Source organism: Psittacula echo (genome assembly GCF_963264785.1).
Source record: "Psittacula echo genome assembly, chromosome: 3".
NCBI lineage: Eukaryota > Metazoa > Chordata > Aves > Psittaciformes > Psittacidae > Psittacula > Psittacula echo.
The window spans coordinates 109,477,680-109,500,326 of NC_137736.1; the positions used below are offsets into that span (position 1 = coordinate 109,477,680).

The 22,647-nt window shown below is 38.9% G+C and overlaps 1 protein-coding gene across 1 annotated transcript in view; it reads left to right on the top strand.

Moving 5' to 3' along the window:
* The window catches only part of ZDHHC20 (zDHHC palmitoyltransferase 20), a 44,688-nt gene that overhangs the window by 19,370 nt on the left and 2,671 nt on the right, over positions 1 to 22,647 (top strand). Inside the window, exons 3-11 of the mRNA XM_080612821.1 lie at positions 4,601 to 4,695; positions 8,019 to 8,139; positions 9,501 to 9,570; positions 10,781 to 10,813; positions 11,638 to 11,758; positions 17,994 to 18,126; positions 19,748 to 19,874; positions 21,110 to 21,199; positions 22,227 to 22,342. Coding sequence (XP_080468947.1) covers positions 4,601 to 4,695; positions 8,019 to 8,139; positions 9,501 to 9,570; positions 10,781 to 10,813; positions 11,638 to 11,758; positions 17,994 to 18,126; positions 19,748 to 19,874; positions 21,110 to 21,199; positions 22,227 to 22,342 — 906 coding nt within the window. The remainder of the gene's footprint in view (positions 1 to 4,600; positions 4,696 to 8,018; positions 8,140 to 9,500; positions 9,571 to 10,780; positions 10,814 to 11,637; positions 11,759 to 17,993; positions 18,127 to 19,747; positions 19,875 to 21,109; positions 21,200 to 22,226; positions 22,343 to 22,647) is intronic.

Genomic DNA, 22,647 nt, shown 5'->3' on the forward strand with positions numbered 1-22,647 from the left:
TGTAGTCAGATCTCTGCCTCTAATACCATTGTGGTGCATGTCTGACTGAAGCAGGTGCTGTTAAACCTACCAGAGAAGAAAAATGCCTGAGTAATTAAAGAGATTGACAGGATCACTGGAACCTGACTGTGAGGCTTTTAACAGCTGTCACCTGCACGCTTCTTGCACCTTCAATTCTAAAGCATGTCATAGGCATTCTGTATGCATGAATTTCTTTATTGAAATATTGAGGTTAATCTTAAAATGAGCTGTGAAGTCTTTTTTTTTTTTTTTTTTTTTTTTCATTTGAAATGAAAGTTGTAGTAAGTTTTATAAAGTTCTTATAAGCTAAATCATAATAGCGGGGAAATAACATCAGAAGGGTCAAAAGGCCAAGCTACTAGTAACATTGCTGTGTAAATCAATAATGTGCATCTTAGCAAATGTATTTTGCTTCATATTTTAGTGTACTGTGTTCAAATTCTTTTATTTCCAGTACTTAATTGCAACTTTTGATTAAATGAGTGGCTATTTATTCACACCATTAAGGCTATTTCTTTGTGGTTTCATATTCTTGTCTAGATTTGTATTCATTAGGATAGAGGTATAAATTCAACACTGCATCTCTCTTAACAATATAATATATTTCTGTTACATATCATCCTTCTGCAATCTGACTGTCTTGAATGTAGTATTAAGAATGATTCAGAAAAGGATGTTAATAGCATATTTTAGAAGGGGTTAGCATAGTTTAGGAGGATTCTAAGAGCATGTCTTAAGACATTGTCCTCTTGAGGGCATAAATTATGGTCTAATATGCATCAGTGCCTTGAAAGAGCAGTGACTTCATTTGGTCACAGCATGGCACCAAGAATCCTGGATTCCCTTAGCTTTGCCAGGATTTCCTCATGACTCTCTCTCGCTAAACTGGCCAGTACTGGGGTTTGACGGTTTTGACATGTTTTCCGTGTAGCTTGTACTTACAAGAAAATGAGCTGAATAGGATTGAGGCTGGTTTATATTTGCACTGGAAATTGATCCAAGATGCTTCGGAGAGTAGTCTGCAGAGGAGATACTGCTACCCATAATGGTGGGTAGATGAGCTGCCAAAGTTAAACTAAAGCTGTCAAAAATGGTGTCTTCCCTCCCTCTCATTTCTTGGGTAGCAAGATACCTGATTACAGTGCTGATACTTGTAATCACAGTAGGAATGGCAGTACAGGAGTGGGGAAAAAAAAGCAAGAATTTATTCAGTGCAGGGCCAGTATGGACTGCCAATTGCAGGCTCTTTTGCTCTAGATTGAGGGGTGCCCATCACTGTAATAGCCATGAAAGTCTTACTCTTCCTTAAGTTGCCCCAGTTTGGCTACTGAGGACAAGCCATTTTCATAGAATCATAGAATAGTTATGGTTGGAAAGGACCTTAAGATCACCTAGTTCCAACTCCCCTGCCATGGGCAGGGACACCCCACACTAAACCATGCCACCCAAGGCCTCATCCAACCTGGCCTTGAACACCGCCAAGGATGGAGCATTCACAGCCTCCGTGAGCAACCCATTCCAGTGCCTCACCACCCTCTCAGTAAAGAATTTCTTCCTTAGATCCAATCTAAACTTCCCCTGTTTTAAGTTTGAACCCGTTACCCCTTGTCCTGTCACTACAGTCCCTAATGAATAGTCCCTCCCCAGCATCCTTGTAGGCCCCCTTCAGATACTGGAAGGCTGCTATGAGGTCTCCACGCAGCCTTCTCTTCTCCAGGCTGAACAGCCCCAACTTTCTCAGCCTGTCTTCATATGGGAGGTGCTCCAGTCCCCTGATCATCCTCGTGGCCCTCCTCTGGACTTGTTCCAACAGTTCCATGTCCTTTTTATGTTGAGGACACCAGAACTGCACACAATACTCCAAGTGAGGTCTCACAAGAGCAGAGTAGAGGGGCAGGATCACCTCCTTTGACCTGCTGGTCACGCTGTTTTTGATGCAGCCCAGGATACGGTTGGCTTTCTGGGCTGCGAGCGCACACTGCCGGCTCATGTTCATTTTCTCATCGACCAACACCCTCAAGTCCTTCTCTGCAGGGCTGCTCTGAATCTCTTCTTTGCCCAACCTGTAGCTGTGCCTGGGATTGCTCCAACCCAGGTGTAGGACCTTGCACTTGGCATGGTTAAACTTCATCAGGTTGGCATCAGCCCACCTCACAAGCGTGTCAAGGTCCCTCTGGATGGCATCCCTTCCCTCCGGCGTATCAACCGAACCACACAGCTTGGTGTCATCAGCAAACTTGCTGAGGGCGCACTCAATCCCACTGTCCATGTCACTGACAAAGATGTTGAACAAGACTGGTCCCAACACTGATCCCTGAGGGACACCACTTGTTACTGGTCTCCAGCCGGACATCGAGCCATTGACCACAACTCTTTGTGTGCGGCCATCCAGCCAGTTCTTTATCCACCGAGTGGTCCACCCATCAAGTTGATGTCTCTCCAATTTAGAGGCAAGGATGTCATGTGGGACAGTGTTGAATGCTTTGTGCAAGTCCAGGTAGATGACATCAACTGCTCTGCCCCTGTCCATCAGTTTTGTAGCCCCATCCTAGAAGGCCACCAAATTGGTCAGGCAGGATTTCCCCTTAGTGAAGCCATGCTGGCTCTCACCAACCACCTCCTTGTTTTTCATGTGCCTTAGCATGCCTTCCAGGAGAATTTGCTCCAAGAGTTTGCCAGGCACAGAGGTGAGACTGACTGGTCTGTAATTCCCTGGGTCATCCATTTTCCCCTTCTTGAAAATGGGGGTTATATTTCCCTTTTTCCAGTCATTGGGAACTTCACCTGACTGCCATGATTTTTCGAATATGATTTTAATGGCTTTTAATGACTGTGACAAATTGCAAGTTCTCAGTTACTGCAAGAATGCAAAAGCACTGTAACAGCTGCCTCTTTCTAGTAAATACTGATAACATTGGCACAGTTCTGTACCCTTGCTGCAACCAGCATTGGTACTTGTTATTCGCTCTGTTGGGGCATTTACAGCCTGCAACAAGACTGCAACAAGAAGTTTGAAGTATTGTGTGCGCTCTAAAAGTAATCTTTCAAAAGAATCTGCATTCTGGGTTGATTTTTATGGACGGAATGGAACTGTTTACTCTGTAAGTTTGTTTTCCTGTGCCCTGCATCTCATTTCGTTTTTCCTTCTATTCAACTCCTCTCACCCTCTTATCCCCCAAAGCTCCTATCTGTGCAGCTGATGCCACTCCAGTTTTGTGTCTGTTTCTCCTCTTTCCAAACCATTCTCTCATTCTTTGGTTGCTTAACTGCATTATGTTTGAATGTGTACAGTATGTTTTTAATAAAAGACTGTTTCTAATTATGCAGTGCCTAGTGCAGCAATATGAAAGTTCTTTCCCATCAGGATGATGCTTTTAGGATAGCTTTTGAAAAAGGCTTTGCTTCTTGCTTTTTTGGTCAGCTCCACAATTGAAAATTTGTCAAATCTGGCTGTAAGGTTGGAGGAGTTGGAGGCAAAGGTAAAAAGCATAATTCTCTGAAGAAAGCTGAAATTAAGTTTGTTTTCACTGCAACAAGCAATGAAAACCCTGAAAGATAAGTTAAGACCATGTCTTCTGTGACTGCACAAACGTTTCTTGAGCTGTTGAAGATCTCAAAGTTTCTAGCCTGTTTTACCATCCATGAAGTACATCGTGCAGCTTAAAGGAGTGGTTTTATGTGCACAGGAAAGTAGTCAAGTTTCCTTCTTCCTGCAATTGAAGATAATATAAGTGAAGATAATGTAAATATTTACTACAGCTTCTTTTCTATGGCTTGCTGTTCTGGCACAATTGATCTGTTTCCTCTTTACAAGTGGTAAAATAAACTGTTAGAGGAAACAAGATTGGAAGAAACTTCCTGGGTCTTAAGGTCTACTTCTGGTCTTTAAGGCAACCGTATCACACAGACCAATTCATAAATAGATTGAGCTCCCTCCCGAAGCTACCTACATTTTGTTGCCACACTACTGTAATAGCAGGACTCTTCCAGCTTATATTCCTATGATGATTTCAAAGAAGATAATCAGACAGTTTTTAACTCACAGCTAGCTCTCATCTTGGAGTCCTGTCCTCTCCAAACCCGTACTTTGGGGTTTTTATTGTCATTATTGACCAATGCCTTCTAAAATGGCACAGTGCTGCTCTGTTTCTATTAGAAGTAGAAAATAAATTGAATTCTATAAGTCAGTTATCAAATACTTTACTATACTCTAGAACAGAATTGTAGCATCTTTTTTATCCAAAAAGGTTAGTCACATGCCACAAGTGAAGCTGTGTTCAGTTTTTGGTTTTGGGGGTGGGTTGGGGTTTTTTTTTCCTTCAAAGTCTGTTTTGGAATCATACATAAAAGCATATTATTTCCTTGAGGAATAACAGCCATCACATTGGGTGATTTTTTTTTTTTTTTTTTTTAAGTGAGCACTCCTAAAGCACTAAAATCTATTCAGGGAAAAGAGTTTAATATGATTTTATCAGGTGATTCATAGTGTAATAGTTTAGCCCTCGTCAGAGATGAGGGATTTTATTTCTTGTTATTTTCAGCTATACTTACCAAACTCTTTATTTGTATTTTATTGCAGCTGTCTACCTTGTGATTTTTCATCTGTCATTTTTCATGTTTGTATGGTCTTACTGGAAGACAATTTTCACATCTCCTGCATCCCCCTCTAAAGAGGTAAATATAACATTAGAAAAATGTCATTGCCTTTTTTATAAATAGCTGAACTCTTTTCAGTGATGAAACTTGTTTGCAGTGCTGCATGATTCACCTTTCCTTTCTCAGTATCGGAAATAGAACAGCATGACAGTGTATCATGAATGAAAATGATCAAGTGACTCTTAAAATACCGTATACTTTGTGTAATGACATTTCCTCATGCAAAACGTGCACTTAATCACGAGTTTGACAGTCATGTACAGTGCTTTGCTCTGAAGTAGTTTGCTTGAAACTTGGAATTTTTAAAACCAAATACAGTGACAACATTTTTATATTTCCCTTTTAGCCAGTTTTGACCTTTGTTTTGGTTAGAAAAAGTAGGTATGCAGTGTATATTCGTAACTTGGAGGACTGAACAACTTAGTAAGTCAAAGGTTAAAGTTTAAGGACAATTGAGAAGTGAATACATAAAGGAGCTTTGTATAATGGCAAAAGAATACACGATGACCATAAGAAGTTTTGGTTTGAAAAAACACAGTGTTAATTGCAATAAGCCTGAGATGGGTTACCTTGTTTTCTGTTTTCTCTAAGGTATGTATGTGTAAGGATTAAATATTGGCACCCTAAATTTACAATATTTTCCTTCTCTTCCTTGGTCTTATAAAGCTTTTAAATTGGCTAAACTGTTTGAGGCTTTGGTTACTCTATGGGGGTTGAATTTTTATTCTATTTTTGGTAAGGCTGTCTTTCAGTTCTAATGCCAACCTTAAACGCTTTTGAAAAGAGTTTAAACCATGCTTCTAAGGAAAAGCAAACACTGCTCCACGGTGCTTAATTATGGCTTAGAGATCTGCATCTTAAGCTACAGAATACAAAGTGAAAAGAGCTAAAGACTGTTCTGCTATTTAGCTAACCAAAAAGAGTGAATGAAGCTGGTCAGGGGTCTAGAGCACAAGTCTTATGAGTAGCAGCTGAGGGAACTGGGGTTGTTTAAAGAAAAGGAGGCTCAGGGGAAACCTTATCACTCTCTACAGCTACCTGAAAGGAGGTTGTAGTGAGGTGGGTGTTCATCTGTTCTCCCAAGAAACAAGCAAACAACCAAACAACAGCAAGCAGCGAAACACACATTAAAAACAAAACACAAAAAAACACCAAACTAAAAAAACTACCAGCCCTTTTAATAGGCAAGACCCTTCTGTTCTTGTAGCAGTGAGTAATTTATGCTGGTTATACTTAAAAACAAAGCCTGACTTCAGAATCTCCCTATTGTATGACAGCATAAATGTATATAATTTTAGTCATTCAAATTAGCCATTCTTGCAAAACAAACAGCATCCTGTGGTCTTACTATTGAACTAAAAAAAGGTTCTGCAGCTGCTGTTGTTTTAGTGTAATCCCTGTACATTTGTCATAATAAAGAACAATCAACATTACACAAGATGTAGAAAGAGGAAGGAAACAAAGGGACTCTTTCTGTTTTCAATAAGAACTGCTGGAACCTCATTGAAAGTTCTGTTAGCTATGTCGTAACAAACAACTTTTCATGTCTGTGAACATATCCTGCTATTGTCCAAAGATACTGTGGTCTCATGGCCCTATGAATTTCTGAAATTAGAACAGAAATATAGCTCTTTGGAAAACCAAAATCCTGTCCAGGATTTTTGGAGTAATATTATGATTATGATGTTACTTGAAGAAATTAAAAAGTTTTAAATGTTGTGATTTAGTTCCTTTTCTGTGCATGAAAGGTTTGCCATAGAAATGTCATTTAGAAGCAGTATTTCATCTTTTATGCAGCCTGGGCTTGACTGCAGGTTGTGGAGACAGGCAGTGAGTCACCTAGCAGACTCACAAGGGCAGTGGGGAGGAAGGAATATTGCACCACTGTTTGCTGGCATGATGCTTCATATCTGCCTTAAACTTTTGATGTAAGCATCTTCAGTTTTCATATTTGAGTAAACATCAGTCTTGGATATTACAGTTGAAAAATAAGGTCAAACTCTTGGTTAAACTTTAATTTCACCCTTCACGTAGATCAGTCCTAGTTTCTGATTATTTATAAGGGGATTGTGGTTCATGTTTCACCTTTGAATGGTGGGTAGGCTCAATAACTGGGATGCTGCTGTATGGAACAGGAGGCTTAACTAGATTCTGTGAGATATAAGGCAACTTGTTTTCATTCTGGGTAATGAAATAATAGAGAAATTCAGCAATGTCTTACTGCTTCTTCCTTTCTGTAAGTGGAGTCTTCGCTGTTCCTTGCCAACTGACTGTAATCCAGAAGAGGAAAAAGTACAAGATGAGAGGAAAATCCATGTGAACTAATCATATACATGTTCTTGGTAGGAAGATATTGTCGTGTTAAACCACACTAAGCCAATTTTTGTTCCAGCTGCACACACAGGATTTTCCACTCATTTCCATGAATACTTTGTCTGTATTTTCATAAAAAGAGCTCTTGTAGTCCGTGCAGGAAGCTCGGAGTTTAAAAGTGCTTCGGAAGAAAAAAATACAAAGGAAATAGTGAGTTCAGCCCCCACTCCACTGAGGCTTGTCAGCGCATGGGGTTTTGTGGAGCTTAATGGTAAAGCTCACAATTTCAGTGGATACCAAAAAAAGTGTTTTACAAGTGAGTAAAAGCTCTCCAGCTTCTTCTGCTAAAGCTCTACATTTCAGTGAGGCTTCAACAGGAATGCTCCTCATGCTTTACTCAGAATTGGAACTTTTTCAAACTGTACAGGCTTTGGAAAAATTGCTTTCAATACAGCTCCTGGATTTTGCTGACTGCAAAAGTAGAAGTTGTAATGCTGACTCCACCCAGGTGAAAATCCCATTAAACACTTTCAGCTTCTGTGCTTGAAGCCATGAAGCTGCCCTCTGCCCTACCATGTTCTTGCCCTCTCTGGCTTGTACCCTTCTCTAAGAGAAAGAGGGGTAAGAGAACTTTAGTTCCTTGTAGGAACAAAAGAATATTGCATCTTTCTCTTGTTCACAGATCACTTAATTTATGCTCATCAGGAATTAAAGAAAGGTTGTGCCTTCTTGAAACTCAACTGCGAGTCTCTGCGTTTGTTTGTGTTGAAGGGAAAATGCTGTAGATAATGGAACAGAGATAAAGATTATGTTCTATAAAATCTGCCCAGGACTATTGTGGAGTTTTAAGGATCTCCTGTAATTTCCGTAGCAGTCTTCTTTCTGTATGTGGGGTTTTTTGGTCAGTGGGTGGGGTTTGTCCAAAGACCTAGGAATAAGATACACAGGGTCTTTTCCTTGGAGCTTGACTGGAAGACAAAGTAACAAATGATTTCTTCCCATTGTTCCATTTTCTCCCTCCCTCCTAGTTCTGTTTGTCAAAAGCTGATAAAGAACAATATGAAAAAGAAGAGAGACCAGAATACCAGCAGGAGATTTTGAGAAGAGCTGCGAAAGATTTGCCGATCTACACGACAACAGCATCGAGAGGTGAGATATTAAGATAATTCTGTGCTCCTGAAGCTGCTAGTTTAATTCCGTGAAATTCTTTTGATGCCACTGAATGAACAATCTATTAAGCACCTATTGAAAGGCCGTGACCTTTTTTTGTTATTTGTTTGGACTGGGTTATTTTCCCCCAAGAGAAACTGTAGTCCTTTGTCTGGGGATCTCAACATAGAGCTGCTCTTTAGAATAATTATAAGTTTAAAAAAAAACCATTTCTAACAAGCAGATAGATGATAACATTTATATCTAATTATAGCTATAAAAATAAACACAACAAAGAAATATAGTTAAGTCAGCTAGAAATAGAGAAAATTAAACTTTTTACTCAATTTTGTAATCATTAATATCTCCTTTTAAACTTTTTATGAGTGGTATCAGTTCAGCAAAAGGAGAAACATCATACTTAAGGCTAGAATGTAAGAACGAATAAATGTTATTCCATTCCCATCTGTAATTCAGTACAAAGCTTGTTATGGGCTATTTCTGTATTTGCTTTTAATATGTTATAGGCATTTTGATTCCAACTTGTATATGAATGATCTGTGAAACTGCTGTCTTATGCATATGTATATTCTTTAAAAAAAAAATCTTTTATATGTATATAAATCTGTTTTGCTTTCTTGAAACTAGGAACCCTATATAGTTTTCCAAAAACATAAACTCCTCAGAATAACTGTTCCAAAGTTGTGACTTTCCAAAGTCTAAGAACACCTGGCTTTTTTGAATTTAAGCCTCCCTTTAAGGGAATCCCAGGCTAAGTTCCTCAAGTGGTCTGGGAAGCTCTTGCCAGCTCTTAGCAGTTCTGCTTAGTTGTAGGTGTTAGCTTCCCTCCCCCTTTCAAACTGCATGTGCTGGTGTCTTGTTTCCATTGAGAAGAGCCTGAAGGCTTGTTTAAAAATATCCAGAAAAGATGAGGAAGAGCTGATTTACTGAACAGTCTGCTAGATCACTCTGTGGTGAAGAGGATAGAGAAAGCTAATGCAGAAAGTTGGCTTGCTGGAAGAATATGTTTTCGCAATAGGATGTCGGAGTAACCTGTCCAGAGGTGAAAGCAAGCAAGCCATAGGGGATCAGTGCCAGAGGATGAAGGGTGGGAAGACTGGGAAGCCAAAGAATAAATGGAAATGGACTCAGTACAGTAGTAATAAATTGAAGTGTTTAAAATACTTTCATATGTTACGTTTCTCTAAAAAAAAAAATCAGAAGTACATATATGAGAGTACGCACATGAAGGCGTGTGATAACAGGTGTGATAGGGGAGGGCAGGAAGCTCTTTAAGATCCAGTCCATGTTAAGGGAGAAAACCTTTGTAAAATTAAATTCTAATTACTTGACCCTTGCAGCAATCAGATACTGTGATCGATGCCAGCTAATCAAACCTGACCGCTGCCACCACTGTTCCGCATGTGACATGTAAGTTACTGTATCTGAAATGATGGGGTTTTCTCTTTCTTGTGATCATCACTTCAGTGTGTTCACATCTTTGGTGTGTCAGCCCCTGCACAACAGATTTTATTACTATTGTTCCTCTTTCAGACCCTCAGTACTTGGATTTCATGAAAGAGCAAAGTTCCTCCTGTTTGTGTAATATTCTTATTGCTGCCCCATTGTCCAAAGTGGCAGAACTTTCTAGGAAGCCTGCTTGAGGCTTTGTAAAACAGTGCTTATATTAATAAAAAAATAAATTAAAAATCAGCAACTGAAAACAAGCAAAGGCAGGTCTGAGATACCAGCACCAGCAAATGCTTATTATAGAACTATTATATCTTGATTCTTTTTCAGCGTTGAAACAGATGTGTGCTATTAATAATGCTAAAAATCTTAAAGATTGACAGTGGAATTTCGTGCCTTAACCATTTCAAAGACATCCCTGCGTTTCCCTAGCTTGATTCTGAATCATCAGACAAATCTGAGGGCACTGAACACTGAAGCTATGAGTGAGACTTCAGAAGGTTGAGCTTGAGGAAACGTAGTTAACTGAAGAACCTAACACGTCTTTTGGCTAAAATCTAATTTATTAGCAAATACAGTGAATGTGTCTGTGTGTCTGAAATGTTTAGTGTCTGTCCTTACAATAGAACTGGATGGAAATGGGATGTGACTGTTCAGATTACCCACTGTGCTGCTCCTTTCCTCAATTAGCTTTAAAAACAAGCAAGGAGAAAACAAAAAAAGGTAGCAAAAATAGCCCTAAGGTAGACTTAGTTGGAGTGAATGCCAGGCTGACACACTTTACCCACACGATGCTGAAGGGTCCTTCATATTTGTTTTGTCTCAATGCACACATAAAACTAGCGTGGCTTAATGAATTATTATGTGATGTTGCTCAGCAATGCTTCCCCTGTTAATTTAAGAGACTCTGTTCGTAACTTCGCTGAATCTCACTTGGTCTTTTTGTGTGAAAGGATGGCTGCTATAGTACAGAGAATTGGCATGATTGAGAAGGATTTGAAAAAGATACAGTGGGGCAGAATACTTTAAAGAACAAACAAGCAAAAAAAAGAAAAAGAAAACAGAAAACCCAACACCACTCCCCTCAACCCCCAACCTGCAGAAGCTAGAAGTATGTGGCTTAGAAAGAAAATGTATTTTTTGCTTTAACTTGCTGGAAATTCTCTTTCAGATGTGTACTAAAAATGGACCACCACTGTCCATGGTAAGTTTAAAAAAAAATGAAAATCAGTAATAATAATAAATTAGATCCTGCATGAATTAGATGCTGCTTCAAAAATGCAACTTTGAAGTAAAACTTGATTTTTCACGTAACTTCTTGAGGCTTTAATATGTGAAAATAAATCTTGCTCCTGATGTGTTGAAGCATATTGTTGAAGGTCCAGTAGCCCAAACCATGCAATTTCTCTTAATATAGAGAAACCCTGGCATTAGTGAGACCTGACAGAAATGGTATTTTTTCCTTTTGTTTAGTTTGGTATTGTTACCAGGAGAGGAGATACCCACTACACTGTGAAAATAAGCTCTCAATTCTGGATGATACATAAGACCCACTCAGTTACTCTTCTGCAGTTTGTATTCACTGGTAGTAAAAGTATTACCTGCTGTCACTGTAAGAATACTCTATCAGTAGTTGACTTCTAGGTGGCTTTGTAACCACTGAAATTGGAGAGTCTCATATTATCTTCCATGATGTCTATAGTTAGTTCATAGTGTGTGAGATGCTTCCTCTACAGACTGTGTGTATCATATGCTTTGCCAGCTCATGTCCTGTCCTGTAGAACTTCTTGGGGGACAAAATTTGTGTGAAGGGCCCACATCATTTGGCCTGAGAAAGAACTTCATTCAAAATGGTGGCTTAAAATGCTTCTGGAAACTAGTGCCAGACTGTTTTGGACATACCACTGACATCATACACATTATGCTCTGCAAAAGCTGAATGTATTGGGGTTTGGGTTTTTTTTGTGGGTTTTTGTTTTGTTTTTTTTTAATATCATAGTAACCTCTTTCTCTTTCCCCTCCTTCTAGGGTGAATAATTGTGTGGGATTTTCTAACTACAAATTCTTCCTCCTGTTTTTAATGTATTCCTTACTGTACTGTCTGTTTGTTGCTGCTACAGTCTTGCAGTACTTCATAAAGTTTTGGACAGTAAGTTCTAAGGCTTTTTTCATTCATTTGTTTAATTCTGCATGTGCTATTGGAGGCTGTATCAGCTTGTTGTCACTCACCATTTACTCTGTTCCATAGTTCATTGCCATTAACAGCATCAATCAAAGTGACTGAAGCAGGAGAACCTTCTGAATATTAATGAATTAAATGTATTACACTGCCCAGGATGAGTAATAGGGGGAAGAAGTTCTGATGAGGACACTGTGCAATTTCTCTGCTCCATCAAAATTTAAGTGGCACAGCTCAGGTTTTTTTGAGACTATTGGATATAGATATGTAGGTATAGAAAGAACTGGCTACATTAAATACAATATATAGAATCATGTGTGTGTCTCTGTATACACACATGTGTGTAAAAAATAGTGACAAATATGAAATATAAATAAAAATTTTGTATCTTCCTAGACTTGTCTATGGATAATCTGCTACCAGATAAGGCAGATTAATTTCTTGGGAACTGACCAAGCTCTGTTTTGGAGTCCCTGTATAGGCATGTCTGAACTTCATACTAGTAGTTTTTATCAATCTAATATGGGTAGAATGCTAAGATATATATACAGTGTGAATGATATACATCTCGCTTGCAACTATAGTCAGTTGTCAAATGATTGATACCATACACACATCTTAGTAGATTTAATAACATCCATGTGAAAAGCAACCATTCTTGTATGTCTGTGTTGTATTCCCCCTATCAGTTTTGTTCCAGTCCCATTCCAGGCTAAACAGAGTGTCTTCTGGTGGTGGTCCCTTTCATCTCCAAAAGTTTGTGATGTGCCTTTCTGTCTCTAGGCAGAAGAGCAGGTGTTGGAATTCCTTTAATCGGTTTCCATTAGCTAGCATGGGAAAAATCATTGTAAGTGAAAGGCTGTCCATCACGTCTTTATAAGTAAATAACAGCACTTAGATGTTGTTCCTGTCAGTAACTGGGAAAAGTAGTTATCATCTATAGCTGTAGAAGGAATATTGGAGCAAAAAGATGTTGCCATGTTCAGAGTAAGAGAAGCTTGATCGTGTACTCAGAATAGCTGTATTTTGAGACAGTTTGCATTAGACAGGTAAGATAAATGGTGCAAAAAGTATGTTTGCTTATGTTCATATAAGCCTATGGGTCTTACCTGCCAAAGTGCTATGTTTCTTTTAGTCTGTCAGTTCTGTGTAGCAGCCTGTCACTAGAGAGCAAGGAACTATTTGGTAATTGAGCTGTCAGTATTGTGTGAGATGAAAGCCATGAATGTGTTTCTCAATCCTAGCTGTGGCTTGACAGGTATTTCAAGTGAAATGAATGAAATGGTCTGATTCTGCTGTTCAGTCTTGCGTGACTGTAAATAGATAAATTTTAAATTTGTGAATGTGCCACTCTCAAATCTGCCTGGCTGCTTTCCAGCACATGGTGTGCAATGTCTGACGAATCTGTAGATGTGCTCTTACATATTTACCAGTCAGTGCTTGGGGGGGGGGGGGAAGGAATTTACTTGTTCATCTCACTTCATAACTATTACTGCAACAGAAGTCTGCAGGACATCTGACCACAATGAACATTCAATGCCAGCATTTGTAGCAAGGCTCTTTCAAAGCCCATCAGACAGAGTAGTGAGGTGGGCCCTTCAGCAGAGGGTGTAAACTTAAGAGGGATTTTTCTGTCTCTCTTTTGTAATGATTTAGTTGCTAAAAATGCATTCCTGCAAGAATGGGCTACTTCCAAAATGTGACCATAAACAATGTAGTCATGTGCTTGCACTTGTTGCATTTGCTTTTGGGTATTTCCAAGACAGAACTTGGTGATGCCATGGTCTTACCATTAGAGTAGATCTCTGAGTCACTGTACTCATTTTAAATCATTCATTCCGCAAAACTAATATTCCTCTGATTTTTAAAATAGCCTGATTGAAGTAGACTTCCAGAAAGAGGTGGCAGCACCATAATCGTGTAGGCTTGCAAAATTTACTATGTCTCTAGTATGTAAGCTTTTAGGCAATTTCTTCTGACTGCAGAATAGAGTCCTGTAGGCTTCTCTCTACATCTGTATTCAGATTGGAGTACTGCTGTGTACATGTGCTGTCTGTAGACTGCTTCAGTATATTGCAAATGCTTAGCTTTGTCTGCTACAGCATCAGACAGAATACTATTTTGACATTTTCTGTTGAGGCTCTCTAGATGTTAGTTTTGTCCCCTCAAAGCTTGACAGAAATGTTACAGTATGGCTTCAAAAGGCAGTGTTTCTTTTTTTTTTTGCTTCCTCACTTATGTTTTTCAGATCATCATATATACTACTGTATATATCCAGTGTTGGGATGGAAGATGAACTGTTTTTTGGGGGGAGTGTATCCTTGGACATTTCAGACCTTGTAATAGTGAGGTTGTGAAGGTGTACATGCTAACAACACAAATTTTAGCAATCCAGTCTTTTGTGCTATGGATAATACTTGCATAGAGACACAGCACATATGCAGATACTTGCAAACCTTGTGAGATATGCACACTTACCTAACTCTTCTGTTGAAGAGAGTCTTGTTTTTTCCCACTTACACGCACAAGGCATCTACATTCATGCTCTATACAGAAGTGCTGAAGAAAGATCTTGATATTGTTCATACAGTGGTGGAACAACCACACTGGCTGTAAATGTTTACTACAGGGTTACACACTGATGTTGATGTTAAAATCTGTTTTATAGATTAAGGGAATATGAATTACTCCTTTTTTCACACTGGTAACTACTTTTCCTATGCACATAACATTTTTATTTCTACCTAGGAAGTTGTTAAAGACGAACAGATAAAACCTCAGTTCAACCAAATGTATTTGACACAAACACCAGCGCTGTATTTGACACAAACACCAGCACTGGCTGAATGCCCAGTCCTTGATGCCTTGTTTACATAGTGCATGGTGGTACTTCCCACTGTATATTTCTGTCTACACTCCCTCCCCTTGAAACCCCTATATTTTCCAGCTGTTTTCAGTGTCTTTCATTGTCCTCCAAATTATTTTGGCAGTCCTGAGTAGAGCTAATTCAGGGATGTGATATGTGTTTTGGGTAGATGGTGCATGCTTCTGCAAAACTTCAGTTGTATTAACAAAACAAAAAAAAAAAGAGATTCCAGATCCTTAGTTAGAACTCATTCCTCTTGCAGGTACACGTAAAGACAAGTACCAGATCTTTTGGACGTTTTTTGAGATCTAAGTTAGATCTAGCTACTAAAAGATGAGCAATCAGTCAAGCTTTGACAGCACGTTTTTTGTTGTGGAATTTGTTTGAGGTTTTTTGTGACCTGATACATGCTCAAATGACTCTATGCTTTTGAAGGAGTTTGTAAGGGGACTCTTTAGAATAGCGACTGGCTTCGGTTTATTATGTGTGCTAAGTAGCCTACATTTTATTGTGCAAATTGCTTCCTTTGCTAAGCTCCACAACTCTCTCACCTGCAAGACTCTGCTTCTGTACTGCTGAGCATAATGTTTTTAAGTAACAAATGTTTGAAGTTTCACTCTCTTTTAACATGCTATCGCTGCTAGAACACAACTGTGAATAAGCCTGTTATATACACTCAAAGCCTGCATGCTTCTCTCCAGGAAGGTATTGGCTTTTTTTGAAAGATGCTTCAGTTCTGCAGCTGTCATTCAAGAACTTACAACCAGTGGCTGAAACTGGGTAGTCAGAAGACATAAATGCTCCCTGGAGATCATGCAGATTAATAATGGGTAATCCAAAACAATCCCTCTCAGGTTATAAAGCCACTGTTTTAGGAAGATGCAACCGAAATAAACTTGTATTTTGTGGCCCACAGAAAACACAAAGGCTAAGCTGGTACTGATAATTGGCCTGAGAATTCTTTATTGAGAACCATTTTGTTTAAAAATGCAAGTCCAAAAGAGTCACAGAAATAGAAGTTACAAAAATGAATTAGGAAACTGGGGAATAATGCAGGGTGCTCTGAGGTAGGAGGAGTTATTATAGCTTTAACATGAAGCTTAGGAATAAGTGGCAATTTGAATATGTGTTTTGATAGCTTTGCTTTCAATGGATCACGAAACACAACACATCCCTACAGCAAGGGGAAGAGGGACTGTTGCACAAACTGTCAAAGCAAAACTGCATAAATAAAAGGGCAGTAAATAAGGAAACTGAATTTAGCTGGCAGTTCAAAGAGATAGACTGTGTTATCGTTTGCTTACTGTAGCATGATCTGATGGTAGCCAGCGTTTTATAAATGCTGTGTGTATCTGCCTGACTCCACAGTAAATCCCTTGGCTCTTCCCTAGGCTTTCTGTGCAGATTAGTGTAACTTAAAAGCCATATGTCTTGCCTACAACAGAGTCATTAAGCTGTAGCATCTTAGCTAAGATGACTAATACCACTCTTTAGGTATAAAGCTTGGAATTTAAAAGCTAATTTAAATTAAGCTTTCCTGTTTCTTTATTTTCTTACGTACTGGTTCAATTTCAGATGTTAAACTGAAGATACATCCCACAAACATATTCCAGTACTGAAGGATATTGGAAAGAAGAAAAACTGTATTGATGTACTCATAGGTTCTTTCTTTGTGGAAAGAATGACAATTTTTTTTTTTTTTTTAATGGTTTTGACTGAAACTACATCTAATGGAAATAGATGTGTTCTGAAGTCAGAAAGATTTTGTAATTTATAAACAATTCTTTATACCTCTGGAGTATTCTGCACTTTTCAGACCTTTCTGAATGGTTTCGTCATACAGAATATTCACATAAGCATTATTTGTGATTCAAAGTATGCACCTGGTGTAGTCAGGCTGTTCAAGATGAGGAACCACTTGGAAATGATCCAGAATAGCAGTACTTCTATATTTCAGTAGCAGATTTCATGCTTTGGAAGTTAATAGTGTGCTGTTACGTGCTCTCTCCTCCATTCTCTAGGAGAACAGGGGTTCAGACTGCTGTTGGGTGTTAGAAATTGGCACATCCGAGAGCACCAACCATTTTGTTCTTAACAAAGCCTGTGCTGTTTTCAGACACTTTGTCTTAACATAATACTAGTGTTTAATAATTGTCTTTGTTTGCGCAAAGCTTTGCCACAGGAAAGCTGCAGAGAATTGTCCAAAGGTAAAATTCAGTATTGCTGTAATTATTTAAATACTGTTCCTGCTGTAATTTTTCTAATGCAGTCGTCCATGGTAGTTATTTACACCATCACAGAAGGAAGGAGACTTGTAATGTGTTTCCTGTGAATGTAGGCAGTGTACGGGGATAAAGATAATGCCCATGTGCACTTGATCTTAATTGAAATGTGTTTTAGTCTAAAAGAAAAAGATCAGCCTTAGATAAGTGGGTATACTGAATGAGCTAATGGAAAAAGTGATGGCAATAATGCTAACTAAACAGCTGAATAAAAGTAGCCTCTCTGCTTTCATAGTGCTGTTAAAGGTCAGCTACTTAAAAGTTCTGTGATTTTGAGGATATAGAAGCGAATAGTACTGTTACAAATCCCACTGGCCTCTTGAAAGTGCAAGCCTAAAAATACCTAGGCTAGGGGGTGGAATTGACTATCTGATATGGGTGGGAGGTTTTATTTTTTTTATGTGGTGGTTGTGCTGAAATTGTTTTTCACATATATCTTCTGGTGATTCACTTCTGCCTAGTCAGACATGGCAGATTGGTTTTGGTAGGCACATGCTGATTATTGCCGAAATCTCAGAGATCATAAAAAATTGAAGATCTGTCCCAGGTCTTGTCTCTAGTTGTTCAGTCGTGGAAACACAGTATGACAGCCCTTCCCCTTTTACGTTCCTTGCAGCAGTTCAGAAGCAGGTCCCTTGCCTGGAAAGGGTTTGGACATTTTTTTTGTATTTTCTTCCCTTCAAATAAAGTGATTTTGGACATGTTTTTTCTGTGTCTCTTTGGCTGTGGGTGGACAGTTCACTTTTTTTTTTAGTATAGGAATCTTTTTTTTTTTTTTTTCCCTTGCTCCTTACTATGCATTTAAAAATTAAGACATGAGCATAGGCACTCATGCTATTAAACTCAGGTTGAAGGGTACCCATCAGCTTTCAAGGCTGTTGTATACCAGCCTGGCATGACGTGAAATGAAAGCTGGGCTTGTGCTTTTTTTCCTTTTTAAAAAGTGAGGTGAAAGACCTATACCAGAATGGGTGTGGCAGAAAAATGTTTAATGACAATGCTGCATTAGTTGCTAAGAAGTGTTAATGTATTAATCTCTTTCTCTCTTTCTTCCCAGAATGAATTGCCAGATACCCATGCAAAATTCCACGTCCTTTTCCTTTTCTTTGTGGCAGCCATGTTCTTCATCAGCATACTGTCGCTCTTCAGCTACCACTGCTGGCTAGTTGGCAAAAACAGATCAACTATAGGTCAGTTAATTTGAATGTGGAACTGTTCGTTGTCCAGAAAACCAACAAGTCAGTGGGGATGTGAGGCCTACAACAATATGCCATCACATGTAAACAGTTTTGTTAAGTATTGTGCAGTAAAAAGCATATTTAGTGAAAGTAATTTAAAGGTGAAACGTACAGGGAAATTAAGCATGCATAGGGGTCCTCTGCTGGAGCCAAGCATTCAGATTCATGATGAATGTTAATTTCTTCTGTTTGTACTTTTGAGATCTCTGAGGCACTGTGCATTTTTGTGTGTGTGTGTTTATGTAGTGTTAACTACATTACCCAATTGCTACTTGTCAGTTACCCTCTTGTTTTAATACTTTGAGTAGCTGGGTGGCCCCAGCCAGGGTAAAGGCTCTACTGTATATTAGCATGCTACGTTTTAAACTAGATCCAAAAGAGTATTCTAACCCTGTGAGAGAAAATGGACCCTATTAGGAAGTGGCTTGTAAAAGCAGTGCAATAAAAATGGGAACACTGATGCACACTTCTTAAATAATGAAAGATTCACGTATTTTCTATGCCTGCATGTTTTAAATGGCATTGACCAGCATAAGCAAGTTACGTGCATGAGTTGAAATATGTGAAGTTCTTGCTAAATCAATTTTTAAGTGTTTCTTTTGGGGGGTGGGGGGATAGGGACCAGTGGGTATTTCCACAACTGAGTTAAATCAAAATCTTACACCTTTCAATGGAAGTTAAATTTCTAATTTCAAAAAATAAGTGGATTGGTTAAAAGATGAAATAATTTTCAGCTTGCTAGAATTTTTTGATGAAGTGTTTTGATTGCTTCACAGGAAGGCTGTTTGAGTCCTTTTTCTTTTAACATATCTACGTCTAGGGAATACTCAGTCTCCTTTTTAGCTGTGAACAAAATTTTAGCATGTTCATTGCCAAAAAGTCACGGGTCACAGTTGGTAACCCAGTACTTTCATTTACTGTCTGGATCATGATTGTAAAAAGAAGAGCTGTTGGTATGGAGAGAGCAATGAGTCCTCTCAGTGCTTACCAGGGGTGTAACTGGATTGGCTAGAAAACTGGTGGTGGCTTACTACAGCACGTGGTGTGTCTGTGTTTCTAATGTAATAGGTATCATCTTTCCCTGATACCACAGGATGCTCTTAATTCAACTTTAGGCCTTGGCAGAAGTGGCAAAATACTGTCCTGTATGGGTTCAGGTCCAGTGGTATTTATGGTAAATTGCTTTTGGAAGAGGAAGCCTTCTGCTCAAAGAAGGTTTCACAGGCCAAAGAGAGTACTAGCCATTGATGGATAAGGGATGTGGTATCTTTGGCACTTTGACATGCTAATGGTACTTAACTCTGACTTAGACCTTAGGTTAAAGTAAAGAGAGAAAGATGACTGTTCTGCTTATATGACTTTCTTACCTTTCATTTCTGTTTTTGTCAGTAACCCTGCGATTATTTTTGTCATGCTTTCTGATTACTCGAGATTACTTTCCCCCATCCCCCATAATACACATTAAGATTGTCTCAGCTTGCCCAACACTGTTTTCACAATAGAGAAGTTTGAGTCTGTTTATCTTCCCTGACTCCTTATCACTTTAGATATACTGCATGTTTTTCTTTTACAGAAACATTCCGTGCACCTACATTTCGAAATGGCCCTGATAAAAATGGCTTTTCTCTTGGATGGAGCAAAAATCTGAGGGAGGTTTTCGGAGATGAAAAGAAGTATTGGCTAATCCCTATCTTTACCAGGTATTCAGTCTGAATGGGAATTAATTGGGAATAAATTGATTCCATGACTTTCACCCTGCTTCCCCTTCTCCTAAAAGAATATGGGACAGTTGAAATGCCAACTTGTAAATCTTGCATGATGAATATTGGTGTAGAGAAAATATGCAGGAGAAAACTGGGCAAATTGTGTGGGGTTTTCAGTCAATGACAAGGGTCTCGTAGAACAGAAATTTGGAAAGGTTTGAGAAGTGTATTTCAAAATTTATACACCTTTTGGCTATAGTATTAGTGTCTAATTGTAGAGCAGAAATGAGCAACTCAGTAGAGATCCAAATGCTTGAACTTCAACTGCTTGATGTTGTTCAGCTGGAACAACATCAGTTTAAAAACACCTGCTCTTACCCCTAAGAACATTTGACAGCTTTCCTTTTGCTGTAGCTGACACTTTCAGTATCAGAGCTGCCTGAAAAAGTGCACGTAAATAAGCAGCAGTGGAAAAAAAGGAAAAAGAAAAAAAACTGGTGTAAAACTGGTTTAAAACTTCAGCTGAGCCAGTGTTAGGGAGTTGCAGACAAGCCTCAGAAGCTTGAAACAAGGCTGACCTGCTGCCCACTCCCACCACTCCTGAAAGTCAGCAGAACTAAGTAGGAGCAGCGTTTCAACATTGCTTTTGGGGACTGTATATCAGTTTAAAAGGTTGGTAACCTGTTTGTGAAGCTGAGGTCTGGTTGTAAGCAGCAGAGGTAATAAAAGATCTAAAGTTGGCTCAGCTATATTGTAGATGGATCAGGCTGTTTTGCCACCATGTTTTATCCTGATTAAACTTGCTTTAAAAGAAGGCTTAGCTAACCTCAGAATGATGGGCGGAGGGAAAAGCATGGCCACCAAAATATTATTTATGCTACAGCTTCTGTGGTTGTAAGTACTACATGACTATGTAAGTCTTACTACATGTGCATGGTGGTTTATGGGAAGACAAGGACTAGAGTCTACAGAAACAGTGTTTTTGAAATAGATAGGCTAGTGTTGTGCTAAGCAGTCCGTAGTGCATGGTAGAGTGGGAATCATTTGAGCTCCAAGATTTAATCAGCTGATCATCCAGCTTAGTGGTTAGAACTGCCTTGGTCAAGTCCAGGGTTCAGTGCTTCACTCAAGTAACTGATTCAAGCCTATAGCGTTTGCTTATTGCATGGGTACTTGTTCAGTACATTAAAGTCAACTACAAACAGTAATTTGAATCTTTGTTTCTGGTTTAGTTTGGGTGATGGGTGTAATTTCCCAACTCGTTTGGTGGTTATGGATCCAGAGCAACTTGCTGTCTCAAGCCAAAATGAACCTGTCAAAAGGTAACTATAATATTTAAGATACTGATTTTGTACTGCTCCATACTTACAGAAGAATTTGTTTTGAACTTATTTTTTAATGTTTCATACTTCTTGTCATCTTCAGAGTGAGTTTATAAGTCTTCAGAGAAGGACAGGCTGGATCAAGACTAAAAAGTGGTATTGCTTGATGCAGAAAGTGTTTTCTTGGTTTTGACCGAGGAAACAGTAGGAAACAGTAATACAGAAAGTAAGAGAGCTTACTGGCTCTTATTAGCAGTCAAAAAAAGTCCTAGGGGAGGCTGCAAAATGGTCCAGGAAAAAAAAAATGCAGAAGATATTTTTTTGAATGAGAGGCAAGGTGGTATTTGTATTTCACCTCCTCTAGCATGCTTAAACAATGGATGTTGGTTTGCAAGAGGGGTTGATCATTGTGGCTATTTGCTGGCTTTTAACACTGGAGGGGTTTTAGCTCATTACTTGGGGGTGTTTACATTTGCCATTTTAGAAGCCTTCTGTGTAAGTTTTGTGAGTTAGTAGCTGATGTTGTGAGCAGCCATCACCTGATTTATCAAGCATTAAGGGGTTCAGAGGCAATACTGTGAAGAATTCACTTCCCATGCAACATAACCTGTGGAATTTACACAAGAGCAGGACCTTTGTGGAAACAGCAGTGTCCTTTTGCATTAGGAAGATGCTCAGCATAAGGCGCTAGCATTTGCTGGTGGGATAAAATGGCATTAGGTTGTTCTTTGAGATAGTATTGGTTAGGTTTTCTTTTCAACTATGTGGCAGTAGCATTGTTGTTCGCATGCTGTTTCTTGTCTATCAGTCTGTGTTTTTTTCCATTAGAACTGTGAGTGCCCTATGTCAGGTAAGGGTTTAAACTGATGACTGGAGAAAGCGTATAGAATAATTAGGATTGGGAGCAGGGGGCCATTTTTAGTTGTCAGTGTAGGGTTTTGTTTGCCTTGCTCTGAGTAACTAGAAATGTCTGAAATAAGTAGCTCCTGCCATTATAGAATTCCTGTTGACTTTGCTTACTTCTCAGCTCTGGACCAAATCAGTCCTTTCCTACTCGACCACTCAGTGAATCACAAAATCGATTGCTAACCAGTGACAGTCAGTGGGCGGAAAGTGGCCCTGAAGAGGAAAATGTTAAATCAGGTAGCCTGTGCTGTAACACTTCTGATGATTCTATGGTTTTGCTTGTGGTGGGTCTTTCAATTTTTTTTTAGGCCTAAAAAGTCCCTAGGAATTGGTTGAAATCAAGTAGAAGAAAATATGTTCCATAGAATCACATCAGCATGTTTAGAAGTTAAGGGTAACTTGTGTCCCATGGTCTGCTCCAAAATGAGTCATTACGTTAAGGTAATGGATAGGTAATGCCTGCTTTTGCACTTTGTGTTCTAATACTGGATCTTTTCCATTGGATTAAGGGGAGGAAAATACTTTTCTAAAACAGGCACAAC